Source organism: Euprymna scolopes, chromosome 19 (assembly GCF_053919585.1).
Source record: "Euprymna scolopes isolate OS-2025 chromosome 19, ASM5391958v1, whole genome shotgun sequence".
Classification (NCBI taxonomy): domain Eukaryota; kingdom Metazoa; phylum Mollusca; class Cephalopoda; order Sepiida; family Sepiolidae; genus Euprymna; species Euprymna scolopes.
This window is the reverse complement of record NC_136500.1, coordinates 21,741,479-21,765,320: the sequence shown is the minus strand read 5'-3', so window position 1 is coordinate 21,765,320 and position 23,842 is coordinate 21,741,479. Positions and strand designations below refer to the sequence as shown.

The following is a 23,842-nucleotide window of genomic DNA, read 5'->3' as shown; positions in this document are numbered from 1 at the left end:
TGAGAGAAAGAGGGATAAATAAACACCTGGGTAGAGATAGGTTAGTTTTCTATTACAAAAAGGTAGAATGACTGTATGGATAGTTTAAAAGTGATTACTTACCATCATAATAGACAAGGGCACCAACCAATTCCTGTTTCTTCAACATGGGAAATAATTCTAATGCTTTAGATTTGGATAAAAAATAGCTGCTTCTCAATTTCTGTTTACCCGCTACTAAATCATACATTTTTATACCAGCCCAATAGTATGGGACTTGCCACCATCTTAAAGAAACAAAAAAAAAAAAAAAAAAAAAAAAAATTAGAAAAATTGAATATATTTGACATTCAATAATTTTTATTAATAATCCAACAAAATGGAAACAATGTAAAAAAAAAAAAAAATCAACAAAGTAACAGTATGTTGTAGAACTCTTCTTTGATGAGGTATTGTATATCAGCTGTATATCTGCTGTGTTTAAAAGAATGACTAATGTATGGAAATATAGCAATACATATTTATTATTGGCTATGATGATGAATGGACGGTTATAGCTGTTAGGAGGAAGATGCATGCACAGTAATTGATAGGTTATGAAATAGAGTTGGGACATAGGGTAGGCAGAAAAAAGCCCTTACTACATTTACTATTTACAAAAATATGTGACTGAATAATAAACATATAATGAAAAGAATATATAATTAGAAAGTATAATGTATGAGATGGTTGGTTGGTTGTTTCTGTTTTATGGCATATCAACCCTTTTCAGGTTATTTAATGCCGAATCCAGTGATTTTGAAGAAAATTTTTTTAATAGAATATATTTTTTTGCAAGTCAGTTTCTATTTAACCATAGTTGGGACCCTAACAGGTACTACCACTCCGGGTCAGAGTGGACCTGGGAGCAATGGCAATTAAAGGGTGGCTCCACACTTCCCAGAGCCCGCAAGCTGGGGCCTCACCATCGGATATAGTTTAAGGTCATATCCAGGACCTGTATGAGATGGGCTCTTTCGACTAATGCTTCTTTCACCATCTTATACTGAAATCAGAAAAATTAAATATTAACATACTATGTTCCAAATTGGCAAACAAACATGGCTGACAAAAATATTATTCATATTGAAAGATCAGATAAAGTTAGATGAATTCAGTTTATTAAGCCTCTTTGAACATATTTTATTTTAAGCAATAATTTAATTTCTAACTTTTATGAAACAACTATTTTATCATATACGAGGTGCCTTCAATAAGTTTCCAGATTTTTTTTGTATGGCCACTTTTATTGATAGTACACACACGTGAAACTCTAGTCCTTTTGAAGTAATCTTCATGAACTAGACAAAAGAAATGACCTCCCTGATAAAACTGTTTTTGAAATGGGTATATTTGCTGATAATACCATGCTTTATAACAGACATGAGGGGGAAAACGACTGAACATATACCTAAGGCAATGGCCGAAACTTTAAAGGAAGACCTCTAGTCTATAGTGAAATGGGAACATAAATGGATGCTAACATTCAATGCTGCAAAGAAGAAGCTTCTTTCCTTTAACAATCACAAGAAACTTTCTCAATCAATGATTGCCATGATTAATACCTGGAAAATTCTTTGTTCAAACTCCTCGGTTTAGCATTCACAAGCAACATGAATTGAAGGAAATACATTAAGGACATTGTGTTGTGTGTCAATAATGTGGTTAATGTGGTACTGATTTGAGTCCAGCTTACTTCTGTCAAGTTGAGTACAAAGGGGTCAAAAAAGGTTACAGGTGCACCAGTCTCAGGACACAAACCACTTGAGGACATGGTCAAGAGATCTGAAGAGGATATAAAAAGCATATTCTGCTTCAGTTTTATAAACTCCTCAAAAGGGCTGATGTGCCGTAGAAGTGAACATTGATGCAATATAAGCAAACTACTTCCCCCATGTTACAATTGCTAAGGTTGCTGCAAAGAAAGTGGGTACTCTCCATGCTAGAAAATTACTCGCATCAAAGAGTATCCTATATTTCTACAAAGCCACCTTTTGCATATGCATGGAGTATTGTTAGCACATTTGGGTGCATCTAAAGAGTCTCCAACCTAATAGGTTTCGCACTATCAACCAAACTCCAATCTCTGTCCCATCACCAAAATTTTGCATTTCTGTGCCTGTTTTACAAGTATTTTAATGGAATGTGCGCCAACGGACTTTAAGTGCTTTTACCCCTTCGACATAAATACCCCTGACTAAACAAGTAAAATCCCCCCCCTACACCATAGATTCCTAGATATTCTACTCTAAACTTTTTTTCCCCTTAAACTGCTATATTTTGAAATTCCCTCTTGGGTCCCTGTTTCCCTGACTGCACTGACATTCAAGTGTGATGTAAACAGACATCTTGCTGTTCAACTCCCTACATAGTACCTTTGCAGGTTTGGTTCCAAATAGTAGCCCCTTATGTCCAAGCAGCACTGTACCTTCTTTGGAGCAAAATAAAAATAAAAAAAAGAACTAAGGTACTTGTATCAGAGAACAAGAAAACTAATGACCATGCACTTGAAAGATGATACTGACTGAATCTGTGCACAAAAGAAAATAGAGAAGACAGCCTAGATGAAGCAATAAAAGGGCTAAAAACATATATAACACAAAATACAGGAAAATACACCCAAATTGATAAAAAATACTTTAAACTTTTCAATTTGATCAAATTTGGAATGTTTTTATATTTGCAAAATGTAAATCAACAAAAAAAAAAAATTTTCAATTAAAATTGAATCTCTGCAGACATAAAAATGAAAATTAGAAGAATCTTAAATCGTGCAATGTATCAGGAAAATTAAAATTGATGATGAAGGCTTTAAGGATGTAGGGAGGGAGAGATTAAGCAGTGAATGTGGTGCAAAAGTAGAAGGCTGTCTGACTTGTTGACAAGGGTCGCAAGCAAAATTTAGTGGATTTCATAACGATTCAAGTCGCATGATCTATTCATGCTGGATGTTGTAGTTGGGATTGAATTACTGTAAATCCTTCAGATAGTGCAGAGATATGTGGTGAAAATAGATGTTAAGGTTGTTTTGGAGAAACAGCAAATGAGCAGCAAATGAGAAATGGCTGCCTGAATAACATTAAATATAAATTTAGTGGGTCTTGCAGCTTCTCACACTGAATACGTAATTCATTCTTTTGATGGAATAAGTAGTGGGGAATTGGATAAGCAAGACTGTTGCAGTCCTTATGTAGACGTGAGGATATTGTACATAAGTTTCATCTTCCCAAAGGGCACCAAAAATGTCACTGGCATTGACAGAAGGACCACATAAATGACTAAAAAAATGAGAAGAGAACTGAATTCCTTAGTTCTGAAATAATTTCCTAAAATAGAAATTATAAAGAATGTTAAATTCAACACAGTTGGTAAAACGTGTCTTTAAGTTTATGGACGAAACCACTTTCCAGTGGTTAGGGGTGATAGGAAGTGATAAGGTAAATGTGAAAATCATTCCAAAAGTAAAGCCTCCTATTTTTTAACTCAAACACTAAAATATTGAAGAGCTACAAAGACGGGAGTGGTACCATTAAAATGAGTGACCTCTTGTGCTCCAAAATTTATTCTTCTATATAGTCATCACTATTATGAGTGCACTTTGGCTAGCCTCTTTCGATGTGTCGGTTGTAAAAGTCTAGAATGCGCTTTATCACTCTCATCTGTTGCCATTCTAAAATCCACGAACCCATCTCCTAACTATGCTGACATTAACTGCATTGACTTCGTAAAGGTTCAACAGGCGCCAGTGAAAATCATCTGAAGCAGATTGTTTTTGTTTTTTTTTAAATAAACTAAAAAACTGAATTGAAATACATTTTTTTTTTCTAAGAACTTGGCCTTTTGACTAGGAACAAACTGTAGTATCTGTTCCAATGTTATACTTTATTCTGTTCTCAGTCATTGAAGGAGAAATCCTTTTAGACTGAGGTAATTTTAATTTTTGTTTCAATCCAGAGAACCCCTTTTTAGAGAGCTGGAGTTTCCCCCACATTCAAAAACTGACTTTGTGGAGACGCAAGTAAATAGAAACATGTACCAAAGTTCCACAAAACAAAACAAAACATAATAAAATTGATAAACGAGAATCAAACATTGATTTTGTCAGAAAAAAAGCTATCAATCACAAAGTTTGAAGAATAGCAAAAAACTGGCTTTACTTTATTATTTATATAATTATATAATTTGTTGAATAAATGTGTCAAATTAAAATCAGATAATTCTGATTTTAGCAATAAAAACGCATTTGTTCAACTAAAAATAATCACTTAGTGAATGAGAGTCCCATATTGCAGATTTGGGTCTGACATACAAAGCTAGTGCTGGTCTGTTGGAGCATTTGATATATTCCTATTTCAGACATTGGACAGAATTAGGTGATGGCTGTTGTATTGATAAATATGACTGACAGCAGAAACCATTTTTGTGGTAATACAAGTTGAAATGTGATCTTATTTTCGCTTGCCTGTAAAATGGGTAATGTATTTATAAAGACAGCTTACATAATATCAGACAATATCTAACCCCTGAATAAGGGAAAAGTGAGGTGAAGTGAATAGAAGAAGTTGAAGAAGAAAAGGAAGCAGCAGCAGCAGCTTATGATTGTTCCTATTTACTTGCCTTCCTATGAGGGCAGAGTTAGACACAAGGTCGGTTTTTAGTGTGGGGAAAATCCAGCTCCCAAAAAGGAGCATTCTAGATAGGAACAAAAATTAAAATTACCTCAGTCTAGAAGGATTTCTCTTGCACTGATTAAGGACAGTGAAATGTCAGAACAGATACTACACTTTGTTTCTAGCCTTGTTGATAGAAAGAGTTCAAGTCCTTGAATCATGACGTCCTAGACTAATGACCTACTCATAATGTGCGGAGGCCCAGAATTGATGTTTTATTTAAAAGACATTTCCATTTATTAAGATTTTTTTTTTAATGTTTTCTTTTTACATAGTAACAAGTCACCACTTAGCAAGGTCAAAAGTAACTCGAGGATAAGAATTAATGATATTTGTAGTTGTATGATGAGCAATATTATGAGAAGCTAATGGAGTGCCGAATTATTTTATAGAGGCTACTTATAGACAATAAAGCCGGCTATGCTATTTACTGTATTAGACAAGCCAACCACATTGAAAAATTAAATAATTCCGGCTTTTCTCTGCATTCTTAAAAAAAAAAAAAAGGACTAACTGTTTAATTTAGACAAATAAAAACAAAATTTATTTCTATTCGCTTTGTAAGTTGGTATTTATTCGTCTACCATAGAGGACAAGACGTTAGTGTGTATATGAAGTGAATGTGTTGAGTGGTTCAATCTTTAAAAGTCATGCAGGACCAATTTGCAAAAAACAGTTAGGAAGTTCCTCCCTTTCTCCCAACATTCTTTCAAGAATGAGAGCCTCTCAGGTAGCAGGCAATAACATCACCCTCTGTAGGTAGTGTATGAGGGGGAAGGTTCTTGAAACGGTGCCAGATTCATGGATTATATTGTAAATATACTACTTGTTGTTTAATGTCCCCAAGGATATTTTTAGAGAGAGTGAGGGCAAGATGAGATCGTATTGACTGAAAGTAATAGTTTCAAAGGGAACCTGAATAGTTTGAGGGGGGTAGTAGGAGATAGGTATCACACATATGGAGAAAGATGAAGAGCATTTGCATACCTGTAAAGTGGCAACATTATTGGAAACGGGCAGGCAATGTGGGGAGCAGTCTGTATGAGATGGGCTCTTTCGACTAATGCTTCTTTCACCATCTTATACTGAAATCAGAAAAATTAAATATTAACATACTATGTTTCAAATTGGCAAACAAATATGGCTGACAAAAATATTATTCATATTGAAAGATCAGATAAAGTTAGATGAATTCAGTTTATTAAGCCTCTTTGAACATATTTTATTTTAAGCAATAATTTAATTTCTAACTTTTATGAAACAACTATTTTATCATATACGAGGTGCCTTCAATAAGTTTCCAGATTTTTTTTGTATGGCCACTTTTATTGATAGTACACACACGTGAAACTCTAGTCCACTTCAAAGTAATCTCCTCTGGCTGCAACGCACTTGTACTGTCCAACAACTTCTGGAAGGCCCCTATAAAAGTCTCATTATGTGAGCTTGTTAATGACCTTGGTCACAGCCTCTTTCATCTTCTCATCTGTCTCATACCGACAGCCTCTAAGGTTTTCCTTGACCTTAGGGAATAACCTAAAGTTATGGAGAGCAAGGTCTGGATCTATGGGGAGAGGGGGTGAAAAGAGGCCTTCCAATGGTTGTTGGAACGGTGCAACAAGTGCATTGTAGCTGGAGGAGATTACTTCAAAAGGTCCCATACAAAAAAGTCTGGAAACTTATTGAGGTTACCTCATACACACACACACACACACACATACTAGCAGGCCGCCCGGCATTGCCTGGTCATAAAATACACTTAAATATGAAATATGATATTTTGATTAATGCAGATTTCATATTTATTATATTTTATTGGGCCCAATATATAGTCATGATTTAAAAAGTTAAAAAAAAAAAAATGACTTGTGCACCGAGAATCGAAACCAAAACGTTTAGTTTATGATTTATTTTTTTCTTTGATGTTAATGCCTGAGCTATGAAGACATGTTTGCTGCAAGGCTAAAAATTAAAACAACTACCAATAGCATGCCTATTTATAATGCCGGCATTTGACCTTCACCTAGCAAATTCCATTTTTTTAATTTTCACACTTTTACACCAATTTTCCCCAACTAAAACCCAAATATAAAGTTTCACATAAGTTTGAATACCTTATATACTAAGTTTCATGTTTGTAAACCAAAAACTGACAAAGGAGTTTGATAGGCAAAATTTTTTAAACAAATATATATATGCATACATAAATATATATATAGAAAGAGGTTTGTGTTACTATAACCTTTTTATGCAAATATCTGCATTACACGTGATAGTTAAAACTAAAGATGATCATCCTATAAAAAAAATTGAAAGAACTAATAGGGAATTAATTAAAATGAATGTTTAAAAGAATATGCAAATTAGCTAGATCTTTTGCTAGTGAATGTAAATCTACGAACCATATATAACAAAGTTGTATGTTCTTTTTAAATAAATAGGAAAAACGATATTTATTATGAATATAAATACACAAAAAAATAAAATTCATAGGAGTGTATATATATATATATATATATATATATATATATATATATACTAACAAAAGTACCCGTCGTTGACTGGGTTCAAAAGAGCCTACAGAAAATGGACTCTGATTTATGAAAGTATGATAGGTTATGAAAAGGAAGGGTCGTAAATTTGGATTGAATTTGGGGGAATCAAAACCAAAGCAAAATATGATGAAAGTAAAAATAAAATAGATAAACCCCATAATGTATTATACCATACGTGTTCACACTGAAACACTTATCACAATATACTGTGGATCTATATTAAAAAACCTTGTTAAACTTTGTGATATATTTCCATTCTATGGAGGTCAGGTGCGAACGAACACCCCATAATTTTATTATACCATATTTCTTCAAACTGAAACATAATTATCAAAGTATACTTACGCAGATAGATATGAAAAGTCTTTATTAAAGTTTGTGCCTATTTCCATTCTATGGAGGCCAGGCGCGAATGCAGACCCCACAATTTTATTATACCATCCCTATTTAAGTTAAAACATATAGGAGCCTATTCGTGACCAGACACACACACACACATTCAGCTTTATATATATCTATATATATACACTTGTGCCCGATATTATTCATACCCCTCGGATCTTTGAGATTTCTATAAGAATATTGCTCAAACCAGAAGGTAGACAATATTAAAGGGATTTCAAACAATAGATCAAGCATAAGCATTTAATTTAAACTCAAAAAATAAATAAATTATGCAAGTTTGAAACATTATACAAAGAAAAACAATAATGCCACTAGTTCAAAATTATTCATACCTCTCTTACTAATAGTCAATAGCATGCCCTTTATTCTTAATAACTGCCTGTAACCGTTTTGGATATTTATCAACAAGGTTTTTACAAGCATCAACACTGATTTTTGACCATTCTTCAATGCAGTAGTTCTCCAAATCCCTCAAATTTCTAGGTTTCCGCTTTTTAACCTCAGTTTTCAATATGTGCCAGAGGTTTTCGATAGGGTTCAGGTCGGGACTCTGGCTAGGCCATTCCAAAACATTAATTTGATTATCCTCAAACCATTTCTTGACTATTTTGGCAGTATGTTTTGGATCATTATCCTGTTGAAGGATCCAGTTTGGTCCTAAATGGAGCTTCTACACATCCTGTCTAATGTTTTTCTGGAGTATCTCCAAATATTGCTCCTTCTTCATGGTTCCATCTATCTTGACCAAACTACCTGGACCACTAGCCAAAAAGGAGGCCTAAAACATTAGGCTACCACCACCATGTTTCACCGTGGGTATGGTGTTCTTTGGGTTGTAAGCTTCTCCTTTCTTCCTCCAAACGTAAGAAGCATCTATATGGCCAAACAATTCAATTTTTGTTTCGTCAGTCCACAAAATACTTGAGAAAATGGACTCTGGAGAATTCACATGGGTCCTAGCAAACTTTAGACGTGCTGCAAGGTGTTTTCCGGTGTGCAATGGAGTCCTTCTTGGTCTTCTTCCTTTCAGACCATTTTCATGCAGAGTCATTTGCAATGTTTGCCTTCATATTTTTATGCCAGAAGACTCCAGATTTTCTAAAATGTCCTTAGTAGTGGTGGTTGGATTTGCATTAACACTTCTTTCAGTATTCCTGGTTGCTCTAGCAGATAGTTTCCTTTTCCTTCCTCTACCAATCAAGTTGTTTGTTGTGTGGTGGCTCTGAAATTTTTTGATGATGCTCTGTACTGTTGCTGTAGGGACCTCAAATTTCTTGGAAATTGACTTGTAACCTAAACCATCCTTATGTGAATTCACAATTTTAGTCCTAAGATCATTACTAAGCTCTTTTTTCTTCCCCATTCTAATAATTTGTATTCTTTTATTGGTTTTCAGTTGATATCATTTTAATTTCTGAAAAATGCAAAAAACGAAATGAAATTAATCAAAGGTTGTATAAAAGCATTCAAAATAAGAATCACACAGGAAACAAACAGTCAGAAACTCGATTAATACTGAAAAAGTAAGGGGGTATGATTATGTTTGAACATTGCAGATTTTATAAATAGCTGTATATTTCTTTTATTACAAGTATCCCGAGATTTTCAAATGACGAAAATGATCAGAAGAGGTTTATTAAGAATATGTATCAATATGGACGTAAACAATAAATTCTTACAAAGTTACACCTAATAAACTCAATTTTCAAGGGGGGGTATGAATAATATCGGGCACAAGTGTATATCTATATATATATATAAATTGATCAATAAATCTACATGCATTAGTATATCTTTTTCTCTTCTTGCATTTAAGCTCCACCTACATGTCATGCTTTTTATTATATCGAAAAGTCTCTATTTAAAGAATCCTTATAGACTTTTTTGACAGACCTAAAATGGAAGACTTACATCAGATAACTAAGATCACTGGTTGGGAGTGTCTATTCCGAAATCCGTTCTTAACAGAGGTGGGGGCTCTATTCTGAAAGCCGTTCTTAACATGAACAGTTTGGGAGTTGATCACCAAAAACAACCATACTTTAATTTTTTACGAGGGGGGGGGAGGGGCTGCATCAACTGGGCAACGCTGGTTAACGGGTCCTGCTAGTTTAAAATAAAATACACAAATAATGTTTTCATAATTTGCCGGTGACTGTTGAAACTAAAATATCTAAAAGTTGGAATCGTTTTCAAACCAAAAAATATTTTTCTAATGTAAAAAAAAAAAAAAAAAAAACTACTTAAACAATTTAAATATTTTTAAAAAGTATTTTTTTTTACAACCATAACCCAGCATAAAAAGAAATCAAAATCTGTTTTTTTTTTTGTTTTTTGGGGGGCTAATACATTTCAATGGCCTTTAAAGATTATATAAAACAAATAATGTTTTTAAAATGATTAAAATTTAACAATTAAGAGTGGGGATCACTTTCCTATATGAATTTAACATAAAATGAGCACCCATTTCTTGGTCGCATAGCGGTAAACAATACATGTAATCTTTAGCATTTTTTTTTAAGTTTAATTTAATTTTAAAAATATGTAAAAATACTTCAAAACATACGCATGTGTGTGGGAAGGGGACTTATTATTTTTCTTTTTTTAAAAGATTTGATGTGAAAAGCTCTCAACGTTAAATATTACTTAATCAGTTAATTATTGTTTCCTGATATTTTTAAGGCTGTTAACAAAACAAAAAAAACTAGAGTGAACGTATACAATGCACATTCCCTCCTTGTACTTTTTGTCTTTTCATTTTTTTCCAGTTTTTTTTTTTCAACAGATTACACCCCTCTTATAAAAAGGATTTTTCATTTAATCTAAGAACAACGATGTTAAGACTTTTATTATCTTATGTATTCCGTATTGTTTTTACTAGTCGCCATGCTTGTTTTTGCACATGCATGCATTCAATTTTTTCACATTTACACATCACTTCTGTATATTCACTATTCCATAGCTAGAACATATATTGACCCGACAAGTCACGGGTAGTCTTTTAATATATATATATATATATATATATATATATATATATATATATATATATATATATATAATAAAAGTAAATAAACAACATAAAATGCAACTTTTCTTGAAAAAAATAAAGATATATGTATATTCAGTAAATTTACAGTAGGTTTTTGTTATTTTTTATTGTATTTCTATTTTTTCTGGTATGTTTGTTTTGAAATTCTTCTGTGTAAGTTACTTTTATAGACATACACTTTTCAGACTGATATGCAAATAAGTAACATTACTCAATAACGCACCGGTTATTTACTCTTGTCGTGGTTACCAATTTGTCCGACAGATGGCGTCTCTACTTCCTGTTTCATATTCTCTATCCACTTCCGTTCTCTAATCTTCCGTTTTCCTGCTTTCCAGCTGACTACAATATGGTTGTCTTCAAGTCTAAGGTAAACAAGTTTTTGATGAGCCGTTCCATATAAGTTAACAAATTTACCGAATTTCCATTACTAATGATTACTATATTGTCCAATTTCTACTGTACACTCTTTAACCTTTATACTTGAGTGGCCTCTTGGCCTTGATAAGTGGCGATGCCTATGTAAAAATATATATATATATATACATAAAAATTCATCTGTCATCCCTTTTTTAAAAGATGGAATCACCTGCCCGTTAAAAACAAGATGCATGCATGCAAGAAAGCAAGCAAGGTTCACAGTTTTATTTTTACATATATATATAAGTAGAAAGGGTCAAGATATTATAGAATTAAATTTACAATATTTTATTTAAAATAAGAAATGGTTCCTTATTTCATGGAGTTTCAAAGAAAGGCTCTTCTTCTCAGAGAAAAAATGTTAGCAAAAAGTAAGTATAGATAAATATCCATTTTTGCTGATTAGCTAAATATTTGAAAACAGCCGAGAAAGAAAACTGAATAAAAAGTATAAGTTTATAGATAAAATGAAAGAGAATACTCAGCAAAGTCCAATATGTATGGTTGCAAATATCCAGTGATATCCAAAAGTTCGCAATAGGTTGGGGCGATTGTTAAGTCCAAAAAGAGTTCCATAATATATCCTTTAGTCTCTTGAAAAAATATCCAGGGTTAGAGAAGGAATGAAAAGACCGCGTAGAAAAATCCTGTAGTGAAATGTGGGAGTATAATCCAATCTATGGAAATAATAGTTCTTGTGTAGAGAGACATATGAAGTCTTTTTTTTTAATTTTTTTTTAAAAAAAGACTTTATATGCCTCTCTGCACAAGAACTATTATAATTTTTTTCTTATCTGGCGAATTTTGCTCCTATTACTATATATATCCCACATACAGTTCCCTGTATTCCTAAATGGTCATATATCTGGTACAGACCAGACTCCATATCACTTAACCAGATTCAACATAGATCTAACGACAGCCTGACTATGATAAAAAAATAAAAATAAATAAAATTTAAATAAAAAAAACCTTTAGAATTTATATTTAGGAGTTGGCATAATTCAACTTGGCTGTAAGTTAGTTCTGATGAGAAAAATATTTTAAATAATCTTATGAGTTTTCCATGAATCTTACTTTGTAAAAAAATGCAACCTACTTTTCCCACCAAGTAAGTGATGGTTGTCTGGGTGCAGAATAACAGAAACCTACTTGATCATAGGTATTATATTGAAGTTTCCTTTTCCTTGGCTAATTGCTCTTCCAAGGCTTTTAGTCATGACTACCCTACTATTTCACCTATAGTTGGGTATTAGAGAAAGTGATGCAATCAGTTCATCATAATTTGAACACAATGCCGAGTTTATGCTGTTTCCTAAATTGTTTAATAAAACGTTAAAGTAGAAAAAGAAGTCTGTAGTGAGACTGTTTACTTCTGCCTGACAACACAAAGATGGACCATTTACTTCTTCATATTGTAATTCCTGAAAGTATGCCGTGGAAACATCGAAAACTCTAGAACTATCTGATCAGGATAAAATTTGGCATGGTTAAGCTTCCATGTATCAAATTTTATTAAACTGTTAAAATTTCGTCAAAATTTTGACCATAACTGAACTTTTCAAAGTCAATGATAAAGGTCATATAAGATGTGTGACTTCATTGGCTACAATATGAGCCAATTATCAAACCTCTACAAGGAACAGAACCAAAATTATCACAAAAAAAATATGACTTTCATCTTTTCTGTGACCTTGACATTGGCCTTTGACCTAAACATTCCAAAATAAAATAATTTCTAAATTAGACCATGACCAATATTTTGACCAAGTTTGGCAACAATTGGTCAAGCGATGTGAATTATAGGCTGTACACAAACAGTGACAAACAAACTTGACTGAAAACATAACCTCCTTGATAGATGTAATGAATCTATCTACTTTTAATTAAGAAAAAAACAACGAAAAAATATTATTCTTGGCAAACACATGCATATCAACTTCTACCAACGTTAATTTAGTTAATTGGTATTAATACATTTCTTTTACATAAGTATTTAATGTGACATGATACACAGTATATACTGTCATGAAGTAAGAAGTATAAAAAAACACGTTTCCATGTAATAAATATCTGACAGTAATAGGACAAATTTAATAAAACTGGTTTTGAAAATATAAAAATATGAAAAACAGAGTGTATGAAGAGAGAGGTTTCATAATGTGACTTGTAATGTGGAGGTGGCTGCAATAGCAAATTTCCATCAACAAAATATCAAATTTCACTACTTGTAATACTTTGGATCAGTTTATATTTTTAGCATACCAAACTGTCACTGTCCCATCCTTAACAGAAAATAAACACACATTAAACAAAGAAATTATCCTGAAATTAATAATTAATCTACCAGACATACAACTTTCTTTTTTTCTTTTTTTTTTTTGTAATTCAGTAATTATTATATGTAACATATAAACTACAAAGGTGTTCTAAAAGTAATGTCTCCTATTTTTTTATTCCACTCAAATGGATCAGAGAAGATTACAAATTGCATGGTTATGATGACTGATCTTATGCATTCATGACCTGAAGATTTCATCTATGTTGCAGATAATGATAGTGCGAGTCTATAACCCTGTCATGGACGTGCGTCAGAAACAGATGCATCATTGAATTCCTGGCAAAAAAAAAGGTGCTTTAAGAATGATGGTGACTATGTAGAAAAAATAAATTCTTGAGCACAGAAGGTCACTCACTTTAATGGTCCATTCTCATCTTGTATCTCTTTAATTCTTTAGTTAGAAAAACAAAATAGCAAGTTTTACTTTTAGGACAACCTTCATATGACAAAACGTGCTCCAGATACACATGCACAGCCATCATTCATTGCTGGCAAAAGTGCATTGAGAATGGTGGTGACTATATAGAAAACAAATTCTGGAGCACAAAAGATTGCAAATTGCATTGCTATGATGACTGAACTTATGCATTTATGACCTGAAAGTTTCATCTCTCTGTTGCAGATAATGATGGCGTGAGTCTCTAAGAAAGCAATCCCTGTTATAGACTTGTGTCAGAAGCAGAGGTGCGTCATTGAATTCCTGGCAAAAGTGCATTGTGGTGACTATGTAGAAAAACAAATTCTGGAGCCAAAAGGTTGTTCGTTTTAATGGCATCACTCGCTTCTTCATAGCTATTCAACTTTTTGAGTTAAAAAAATAGAAATTCGAACGACCCTCATATATACTCTCTATATCAGTATACGTGTGTAGGAGTTGCTCAAACCATGTATTAGATTTGATCGAACAATCTCTATATAATGATTTGCATAAATTATTGAACATAGATTTTTAAAAAGTTTTTCTTACTTGTTTAAAAAAAAAAAAAAAAAAATTTTGTTGTAGCTATAAACTTAGAGTCTTGAGTTGAACATGATAAACGCTGAGAATATTGAATTTAGAAGATATAATGAAATGTTCAACAATGCATAAATTCAACACAAGTAATTTTAAAAAACAACCTTACAAAAGATGAGAATGGAGATCCAACGTTGCCCGGGATTGAATGAGGATCAACAGATGTTCCACACTTCCAATATTTTTATTGTCATCGAAATCGGTGAAATTGCCCATTTTTCAATTAAATGGATCGATTGCATGATCTAGTAGGGGATCTGCTGTAATACACTTGGAGGAAACTTTACATGTCTTCCACAGTGACAGTCCACAATACATTATAGTCTACATTGCACTGTAGAGAACACACTATTGATTTTGTAAAAATATCTTTATATAATGTTTTGAATTAAAGTTTAAAATGCAAAAGTCAAGTATCATGGTTCAATCGTGTTCTAAATAGAAGCATTCATTTTGAACGCGCCTTTGTCTTATCAAAGAACCTACTGTTGATTTTATGCAAGGCCCTTCTGATTATGAAGTGAGAAAAATCCTCAAATGCACTTGTGATGTTAGGCTGTATCAAGGTGTTAACTTTGATCAAAACGAAACTGTTCCTTTCTTAATCGGATTTTTTCAATTATTGATTTTTGATACTTATCAGAGGCATATCTAAGAATACTACCAGATAAATTAGGTACATTTGTATGAAATTTAACAAAAATTGGCCCAGCCGTTTCCAATTCCACACACATAGATACAAAGTGCCTTTTATATATATGTTGAGATAACTGGAAATTCGCCAAGCGAGAATGGACCAATCAACACTCTGATAACAGTGTAAAGAACACTAAGGATAAGAAAATGGAGCTTGGATTTACTTTCAGCAGTTTTACAACTCTCTCTTCCCTTACCTTGTCCTTTTAGTTCTTGCATTCCAGGAACGATGTTTTTGACAAAGGGGAAAGAATTGTTGTTTTCTTTGTTAGAATTTATCCATCCAACACTTCTTGTTGGATAGATTTTGATCTTGAATTAGTATTTTTTTGTAGTTCCTTATATAAAGTAGGTTCATGCTTTGTTTGGGGCAACTTTCATTATAAAAATAAATAAAAATAAGTAAATATAAAATAATAGCTGATTATTTTTTAAATTTGGCGCTCATCAGTGCATATGTATATCCAGTGTTTATGTGCTGATAACTGGAAGTGTGTCATCTTAATTGACGAGGTCACAAACACAAGTTTTGAACACAAATCAATAAGGATCATAAATGTTTAATAGTATGTCCATATCATTTTATGTTAAAGGCCTTCTTATCATGAAACGGGTCTGCTGGAACTACTGGTTTTCAATTCCAAAAGCTACTTTCTGCTGCAATCGATTTTAGAAATTCAAAGAAAATGGCTGCTCTTGCGCTTTAACTAATTTTACCTAATTTTATTAAATCAAGAATTACATTTTGTTGCAAAATTCTTCAAGTGAAAATTCATAACTATTTAAATAATTGGGTTACTATTATTATTTTGGTTTTCATATTAATGTGTAGAACAATGTAACCTCTGACCTTCTAGTCTAACTTTGGAATCTATGTCAAACTTGATAACCTGGATGAAATTTTGAAGTGAATCCTTTAATTTATGAAGGAGGTAGATTGTTCTCATTCTGATGGAATGAAAACAATTCGTCTCCAGTTAATTAAATAAAGGGTTTAGTTTGAAGTTGTATCAAAGTTCTAAAGTTCAATCAGAACGGTTCCCAAAGTTAGAGGTTACATCAGCCGAAAATTTGTAATATGAAAATAGTAGTCAGTATAATCTAAATAAGGCTTCAGGCTTGTGGAATTTCGAACCGAATCTTTAAAAGTTCATATTATTTGGATTCTTCAAACAACTGTTTTCATCTTAAGTGTTATTTGCACAACGTTTTGGTTGATATAACCTCCAACCTTCTTCAGGTGTATCTTGTTGAACTTTAAAATCTTTCTGTTGAATTCAGGACTCTGCACGGAATTCTGAACAGAACGCTTCATTTAATCTACGAGGGTAGCATGCTCTCGTTCCTTAGAAGTCCTAAGTAATTCATATTTGTATTTTTGGATCGTTCGTACTGAACACTGAACTTTCAATCTCTAGAAATGTAAGAACTTTTACAACTGAATTTCATCAAGTGCTCCATCAACTGCACCACACTTGCTTGCAAACCATTTGAAATTCTAAGCAGATTCCAGAGTCTGACAAGATATATACCTGAAGAATGTCAGAGGTTACATCAACCGACATGTTGTGGAAATAACACTCAGGATGAGAATAGCAGTCTGAAGAATCCAAATAATACACATAATCAATTCTCATCTCAAAAATTCAGAATCCTTAAAAAAATGCTCTACTAGAAATTCCATATAGATTCCAGAATTTGAAAAGATGCATCTGAAGAAACTCAGAGATTGCATTAGCCAAAACGTTATGAAAGTAATTAAGATGACAATACTAGTCCACATAATACAAATCATCAATTCTTAACTCAAAAATTCTGAAACATGAACATATTCGTTATAAGTAATAATACTATTATAGTAAAAAAAAATAATTCATTTTATTTTACAAATAAAGGTATTTTAAAAAAAAAATTACAATGAAAAAAAGAGAATTAAGAAATTCTTTTGAAAGAAAGAATTAAAACTTAAACATTATTCCTTTCTTTGTTTTATGAGCAGGGCGAGGGATGAGATATTATAACATTTGGAAGAAGATAGACTAGGCTAGAAGCAAAGTGTAGTATTTGTTCTGATACTACCCTTCATCTATTCTGCTTCCGGTCACAGAAAGAGCTCCTTCTAAACTGAGGTAATTTTTTATGTTTGCCTCAATCCGGAGTGCTCCTTTTAGGGGAACTGGATTTCCTCACATTAAAACTGGATTTGTGTCTAACTACACTCGTGGTGTGGCAAGTAAATAGGGACTAGAAAAATCAGATTAATAAATTGTCTTTAAATAAAGTAGCATTATGACCGTTTGTTTCTGAGAAGTCACCTCTTATCCAGGGTAAGAGCCACTCAAATATAGAGGTTAGTGCCTTATGAAAATAGTTTATTCATATTAGATTTGAAAAGGACCATGTTGTAGGGATCAGGGAAGCAATTTTGTGACAATGTGCTCCACAGATGGTCAGTCCTTACAAAAAGACTGTTTATGGAAATTCCATTTCATGTTAGGCACACGAAGGAGGAAAGTAACGTTCCTTGCTGTGGTGGTAACTAGATGAGTTCTTGCTGCAAATTTCTTACATCTTCATCCAACAACAGGACAGTAAAACCTTACAAAAGATTCCTCTTGTGGAACTCTTCAACGTTGCATAGGCATTTGTGCTTTGTTTTTGTGTTTTAATTGTCCTTAAAAACTTGGCACATGAAAATATGAATATTCAAGAAAATATTTTAATTTTATAAAAATATAAAAAGGCAATTTTAAAATTGTGTATCACTAATACACTTTAATTTTGTCATTTGAGAGTTTTAAAAATTTTTTCAGAAACCCCATTGTTGGAAATCACTTTTTCATGATGTGTGGAGTCCCAAATAACATGTAATCACAAAGCAGTCAACTAGCCATTGATTTAGCCAGGTGATCTTCAAGATAAAAGACATGACACTTCTCCTTCCCTGCTGCTTTGGGGCTGACCACTGAGAGTACAGAATGTTTGCCACATTCCTCCTTTTCATTTTCACCCCCACCTTTTTCTGTTGAGTCACAGAAGCAACATTCACTTGTCATGGTTCCTTCACATACAGTTGTCTCTTCATTATCAAGATGAGTTCTGTCGAATGCCTTTCAGACACCATACAGTCACTTGTTTACTATGCCCATATCAGTTATATTTGACATTTCCACCCTACACATATCGGTAAGTCTACCTTTTTATATCTACACACATTAGGAATTTGTGACATTTATTGAACATTTTACAGTTTACTCATGAGAAATAATTCAGTCATATTTTTACAAAAATAATTTTTATATCTTTTTTGTTTACATCTGTTGGGCCAATTATCCGAGTTATCACCCTTGGATTTATTCTCAACCAATGTTAAAAAATACGCTCTCACAGACAAGAGTTATAATTTAGATCCATAGATGCGTGGATTTTAGGATGAAATTTTAATCCTTTTCCTGGCATGTCCTTTAAAACAAACAAATGGTTTGTCCATGCTCTTTCTTATATACATTCTTTCTAAAAATTGGTAGCAGGTGCATAGACTCTCAGAAACGTGCAACATAAAGTAAGATTTGCGTATTCATTGTTTGCATATATTGCTGTCTATTATGTTGCTCTTCCTTATTGTAGTTGGAACTTTAATATATTCTTTAGTTAGTATGTATGTCTGTTGTTCTCCGACTTGTATATCATATTGAGTACAATATTATATTCTTTGTAAACCTTGTTTTACGTTTATCTGTAAATAAATGTATATGTATATCAATCTAATTGTCTTTTCACTACTGTTCTTTAGTATTTCTTCCGAAATACATATGTAAAAACATGTCTCTTTCAACATCTCGTCTGCTAAAGCTCTGTTCTCCATTAACTTTGACTCCAATCTCTTTGATCTCTCAGGAGATTTCCAAACTGCCAGAATGTTGTCAACTGTTCTACACTGAAAACTGTCCTAAACTAACTGACTCCTAAATTAATTGATTCACAATCAGAAACTCTATGCCCGGTCTTTTTCTTAGTTGCCACCACAACTGGTCAGGAGAAGGTCACTACTTCCGCCCTTGCCATCTCACACACTCTCAAGCTGACTATTTGAAAATTGACTACTAAACATGAGGCATCTTCCTGTCTTGAGAGTTCAAAAGACCTCAGCAGCCCCATTCTCACATCATCTTTTTACTCATCTCACTGCCTCCTTTGCTAATGAATCATTTTCTTCCATTGGTGGTGATGGGGGTCTTAGCTCTGGATATGTGGCAGGATGGGAGAGGGGGGGGGAGGTCACATGCCTTATTCATGATACCACAATTACATAAAATGTTAGCTTCTTGTACAGAAAAGATATCGCTAAGCACATGTGTTGCTAAAAGCGTAAAAGCTACAATAAAAAATATTAGAATTTCACTTATTTTGTTTGTGCACTACTAACAGCTAAGCATAGGTGGCCTTATACACCGATTTCAATGCAAATGTCTTAAACAAAACTGAACCAACAATGATATGAAACACAATATGAGGATCTTCTTTGATTGTTGAATGAACTAAATAATTAAGTTGATTAATTTGGGGGTCAATATGAGTCATGCGTGGGGGGGCATACATTGTTTTGTTAATTGAATTGAATAACATGTGTGAATGGCCTTGCTTCAAGTCTTCTGGCATTCACAGGCAACTAGTTATTTCCTTTCAACAATCATTCAGATTAGTTTTTGCATTTCTATTATCTATTTTTATTTCCTTCGTTTTATTTATATTCATAAAGATATTTATATTATGAAGTATCATTGGCTGATAAGATTAAGCAAGAATCTGAGCTATTTTTGTCTAATCATTTATCACATTAGAATTCTATGTGTACTTTCATGAGTCTAGAACAGTCTAAGAACAGACCGGATTGTATATAAAATTAAATTTAGTAAATCCAGAATTTACAACAAATTTGTTATTAGACAAGCAATATAAAGATTTAAAGTTTACAGTAGTGTGAAATCTGTAATTATTTGAAAATTTCCTTGAATATATATATATATATATATATATATATATATATATAAAACACTTATAAGAAATTTATATATATAACACTTATAAGAAATATATATATATCTCTATATATCTATAAAAGTGAACTTGTCTGTGTGTCAGTGTGTGTACATTTCCCTACACAATAACTGTCAATTTTTAGTCTACAGACTCGAAATTTGATATACAGGGTACTGAGATTTGGGAAAATCTTTGTGATCGGTTTTCGGACAGAAAATTGGCTGTTAAGGGGTCAAAATTCAACGATTTGACCTTTGAAAACTCTACCAAACTCCTCTGCCAATTTTGGGTCTAAACACTTGACATTTTAGATATAGGTTCCTTGGACATGGATCTAATTTGATAACTTGATTTGAGCCAAAAACAATAAATTTTAAGGGGTCATAATAGGGGTCAAAGTTAAAAAAATTGACCTTTTTTGTTTTGTTTTATTGTTTAGCATACACCTCCAAACACCCGGGCAACGCCGGGCACCCATGCTGACCACAAAAAAAAATGGGCCCCAACTCTAATTAGGCCCCGTTTCTTAGTTTTTTGTGCAAATGAAATGAAACTTTGATCATAACTAGATTATTATATTCAAACATCACATTAAAACACTAGGGTCTTTGGCCTTCTTTTCTCCGTTCTACAGCATATGTTCTAGATATACTTTCTTTGTTTTTTTTTTTTGTTTTTTTTTTGGGTCACCCTGTATATATATATATATATATATATATATATATATATATATATATATATATATATATATGACTTACTTGTGGTTTCATTAAATACTTTTACATGCAAAATCCGATCCCGCATTTTGCTAATTCCTGCCCTCTGATGAGAAGGAGAGTATTTCTTCGAAACTCCGCGGATTAAGAACTATCCACTTATCTTGTGCTTCCTTTTTAAAATTAAATATGTTTTTAACTCTTTTTCAAGATGTTTTTTTAACATGTTTTATTATTCATTTGTTCATATTATAAGCTCTATTTCCTTTTCGGTTTTATTGAGCTTTTACATCTGGTTGAGATTACTTTATTTGTAAATATTAACTCTTTAATATTTATAATATATTTTAAGTTCACCATTTTGATTACCTTGGTAAACTTATTGTAATTTTTATTTATATATATATATATATATATATATATATGTGAATGTGTCTGTGTGTCTGTGCACAGTTCCCTATGCAATAACTGTCAATTTTAAGTCAACAAACTCGAAATTTGATATACAGGGTACTGAGATTTGGGAAAATCTTTGTGATCGGTTTTCGGCCAGAAATTTGGCTGTTAAGGGGTCAAAGTTCAACGATTTGACCTTTGAGAACTCTACCAAACTCCTCTGACAATTTTGGATCTAAATGCTTGAAATTTTAGATATAGGTTCCTTGGACATGGATCTAACTTAATAACTTGATTTGAGCCCAAAATAATAAATGTTAAGGGGTCAAAGTTAAAAAAAATTGATGTCTGCGGTCTCTACCAAATTACTCAGACAATTTCTGGTCTAAACATTTGAAATTTTACATAAAGGGTATTCAGAGATAGGGCAAGCTTTTTAATCGGTTTGGGGCGAAAATTTTTAGTTACCAATATATAAATGTACATATGTATGTATGTATGTATGTTTGCATGTCTGCCTAAAACTTTTGACAGAGGCGACGGATTTTACCAAAATCAGTATCGTTTTGAAGTTCAACCTTTCAGACGACAAATATTGAAAAATTGGCTAAAAACATTAATATCTTCATCTTCAACTGGGCATTTTTCAACGGGGGGGGTCGCTTTTTCCACCAATATTTTTGAAAGTCATCCTCTCTTTTCGATTGTCTAGGCTTAATTTAAACCTACGTCACTTCCGGTTTGGTGGTGGTCGTAACAGCAAAGACGTCAGTTTTTTTACCGTTCTTCTCCTCCTTCACGGTACAGGTTCGAGCCTGCCTTCCTACTACCACTTTTTTTTTTCTGGAAGAAGATCACTTACAGCTGAATTCTACCAAGTATTTTACCCATTATGCCATTATGTCCTTGCAGACAATTCTAGTATAAATTTTGTGAGCCATAAGCCTATTTTTGTGTTTAGATCTACAATCTTTCTAAATGTCTACTTATATATCTGTATACATATATATATATATATATATTTTTTACAGCACATTTCAGAAACACAAAATAAAAACGATATAGTCATGACATCTGATTCTCCAAATTAGAACTTGGGTGTTTATTAATAAAAAGGCATGAATTGTTTGAAATATTCAATTTTTCACATCAAAAATAAACGACAGTATTCGAGTTGTGTAACAGCTGTTGTTTATTCAATAAATCCTTTTTTTCTTTTTCTTTTTCCTTTTTATTGTTGAAACTATTTAGTAAATAAAATGATTAAAATTGCAAGAATTCGGGTTTGGTTGCTTTACAGCACATCAATCTTTTCTGGGTCATTTTAATACTGAATTTTATGCTGAACAATCAAAAGACTACCCACAATCCATCAGATATAAATCTATCTTCAAGTATTGTTTTTACATTACATATCTTTTATATACATTTATTGTAATTTTAAAAGCTAATGGTTTTAATTTGAATGTCAGTCTCACTAATCATTTAGAAACTATTTACAAAATACAATAGAGGCCTGGGATACGGTGGCCCCAGGGTACGGTTTTTTCAGGTTACGATGTGGAATACAATGCTTTTCCGGACCTTGGTTACGGTATTTACTCCACCTTATGGTGTTATTTATAATGTTATTTCATTATATACATATGGATTATATACTGTATTGTATTTTGTTACTAATTTTTAATATGTACTGTATAAACATTTGCTTAGGCCCCGCCATACGGTGATTTCACCTTACGATCCCAACCCCGGAACAGATTAATCACAGGGTTCTACTGTACATCACTACTAACTAAATGAATCAATAAATGTTTGAAGATACTAAGAACGTTTAAATTAATTAATGCAAAAGATTTTTTTTCCATTTATTGCATCCATATTATCATCAAAATGTGTTACTTAAATCAATAATACAACAATTTTTCATACATATAAAGTTATGTTGCATTATTGATTTTTTTTTTTTTTTTTTACACTATTTTGATTATTTTTTATAGATAACTCGCTGTAATAAAACAACATTGTCCGGGATACAGTAAAGTCAGTTTAGTTTTTAAGTTTTATTTGTTTATTTATCAACATCGATTTTTATTTTTAGGCAATTATTTTTTATGTTTTATAATAGTATTCGTTTCGGCTTGGATAAATAACCTTAAATAAATTGTACAAAGAGATTAATTTTATAGTCAATAACACAGTACAACAATAATAAATTTTATAAGTTCTATAAAGTTATTTAATTGTATTTTTGATTTCTCCTATAGCAGCTGGAAGTAATATGCATAATGTTAGACCATATCAGATCCGTTATATTTGTTCTAATAGTTTGTTTATCAGGCTGCATATACTAAAGCTTGTTGGGCTCCTAACGATCAGTTAATTAAATGTGTTCAACCATATTGAGATGAGCAATTCTTAGGTAAAAAAAATGCAGTAATCTTCAGGTGAAAAACCGGAGGAAAGTTGACTTAGGGTTAGCAATGGGGTTGAAGAAGACTTTGATATAAGTCATCAA

General features: G+C 32.4%; 1 protein-coding gene across 4 annotated transcripts in view; it reads right to left on the bottom strand.

Annotated features, from left to right (window-relative positions):
- LOC145303483 (glycerol-3-phosphate dehydrogenase, mitochondrial-like) overlaps positions 1 to 23,842 on the bottom strand; it is a 214,099-nt gene that overhangs the window by 103,339 nt on the left and 86,918 nt on the right. For all 4 annotated transcript variants that reach the window (XM_080144851.1, XM_080144848.1, XM_080144850.1 and 1 more), the window contains exons 5-6: positions 5,676 to 5,773; positions 103 to 266 (exon numbers count right to left, since the gene is read on the bottom strand). In XM_080144851.1, the coding sequence (XP_080000977.1) occupies positions 103 to 266; positions 5,676 to 5,773 (262 nt within the window). The remainder of the gene's footprint in view (positions 1 to 102; positions 267 to 5,675; positions 5,774 to 23,842) is intronic.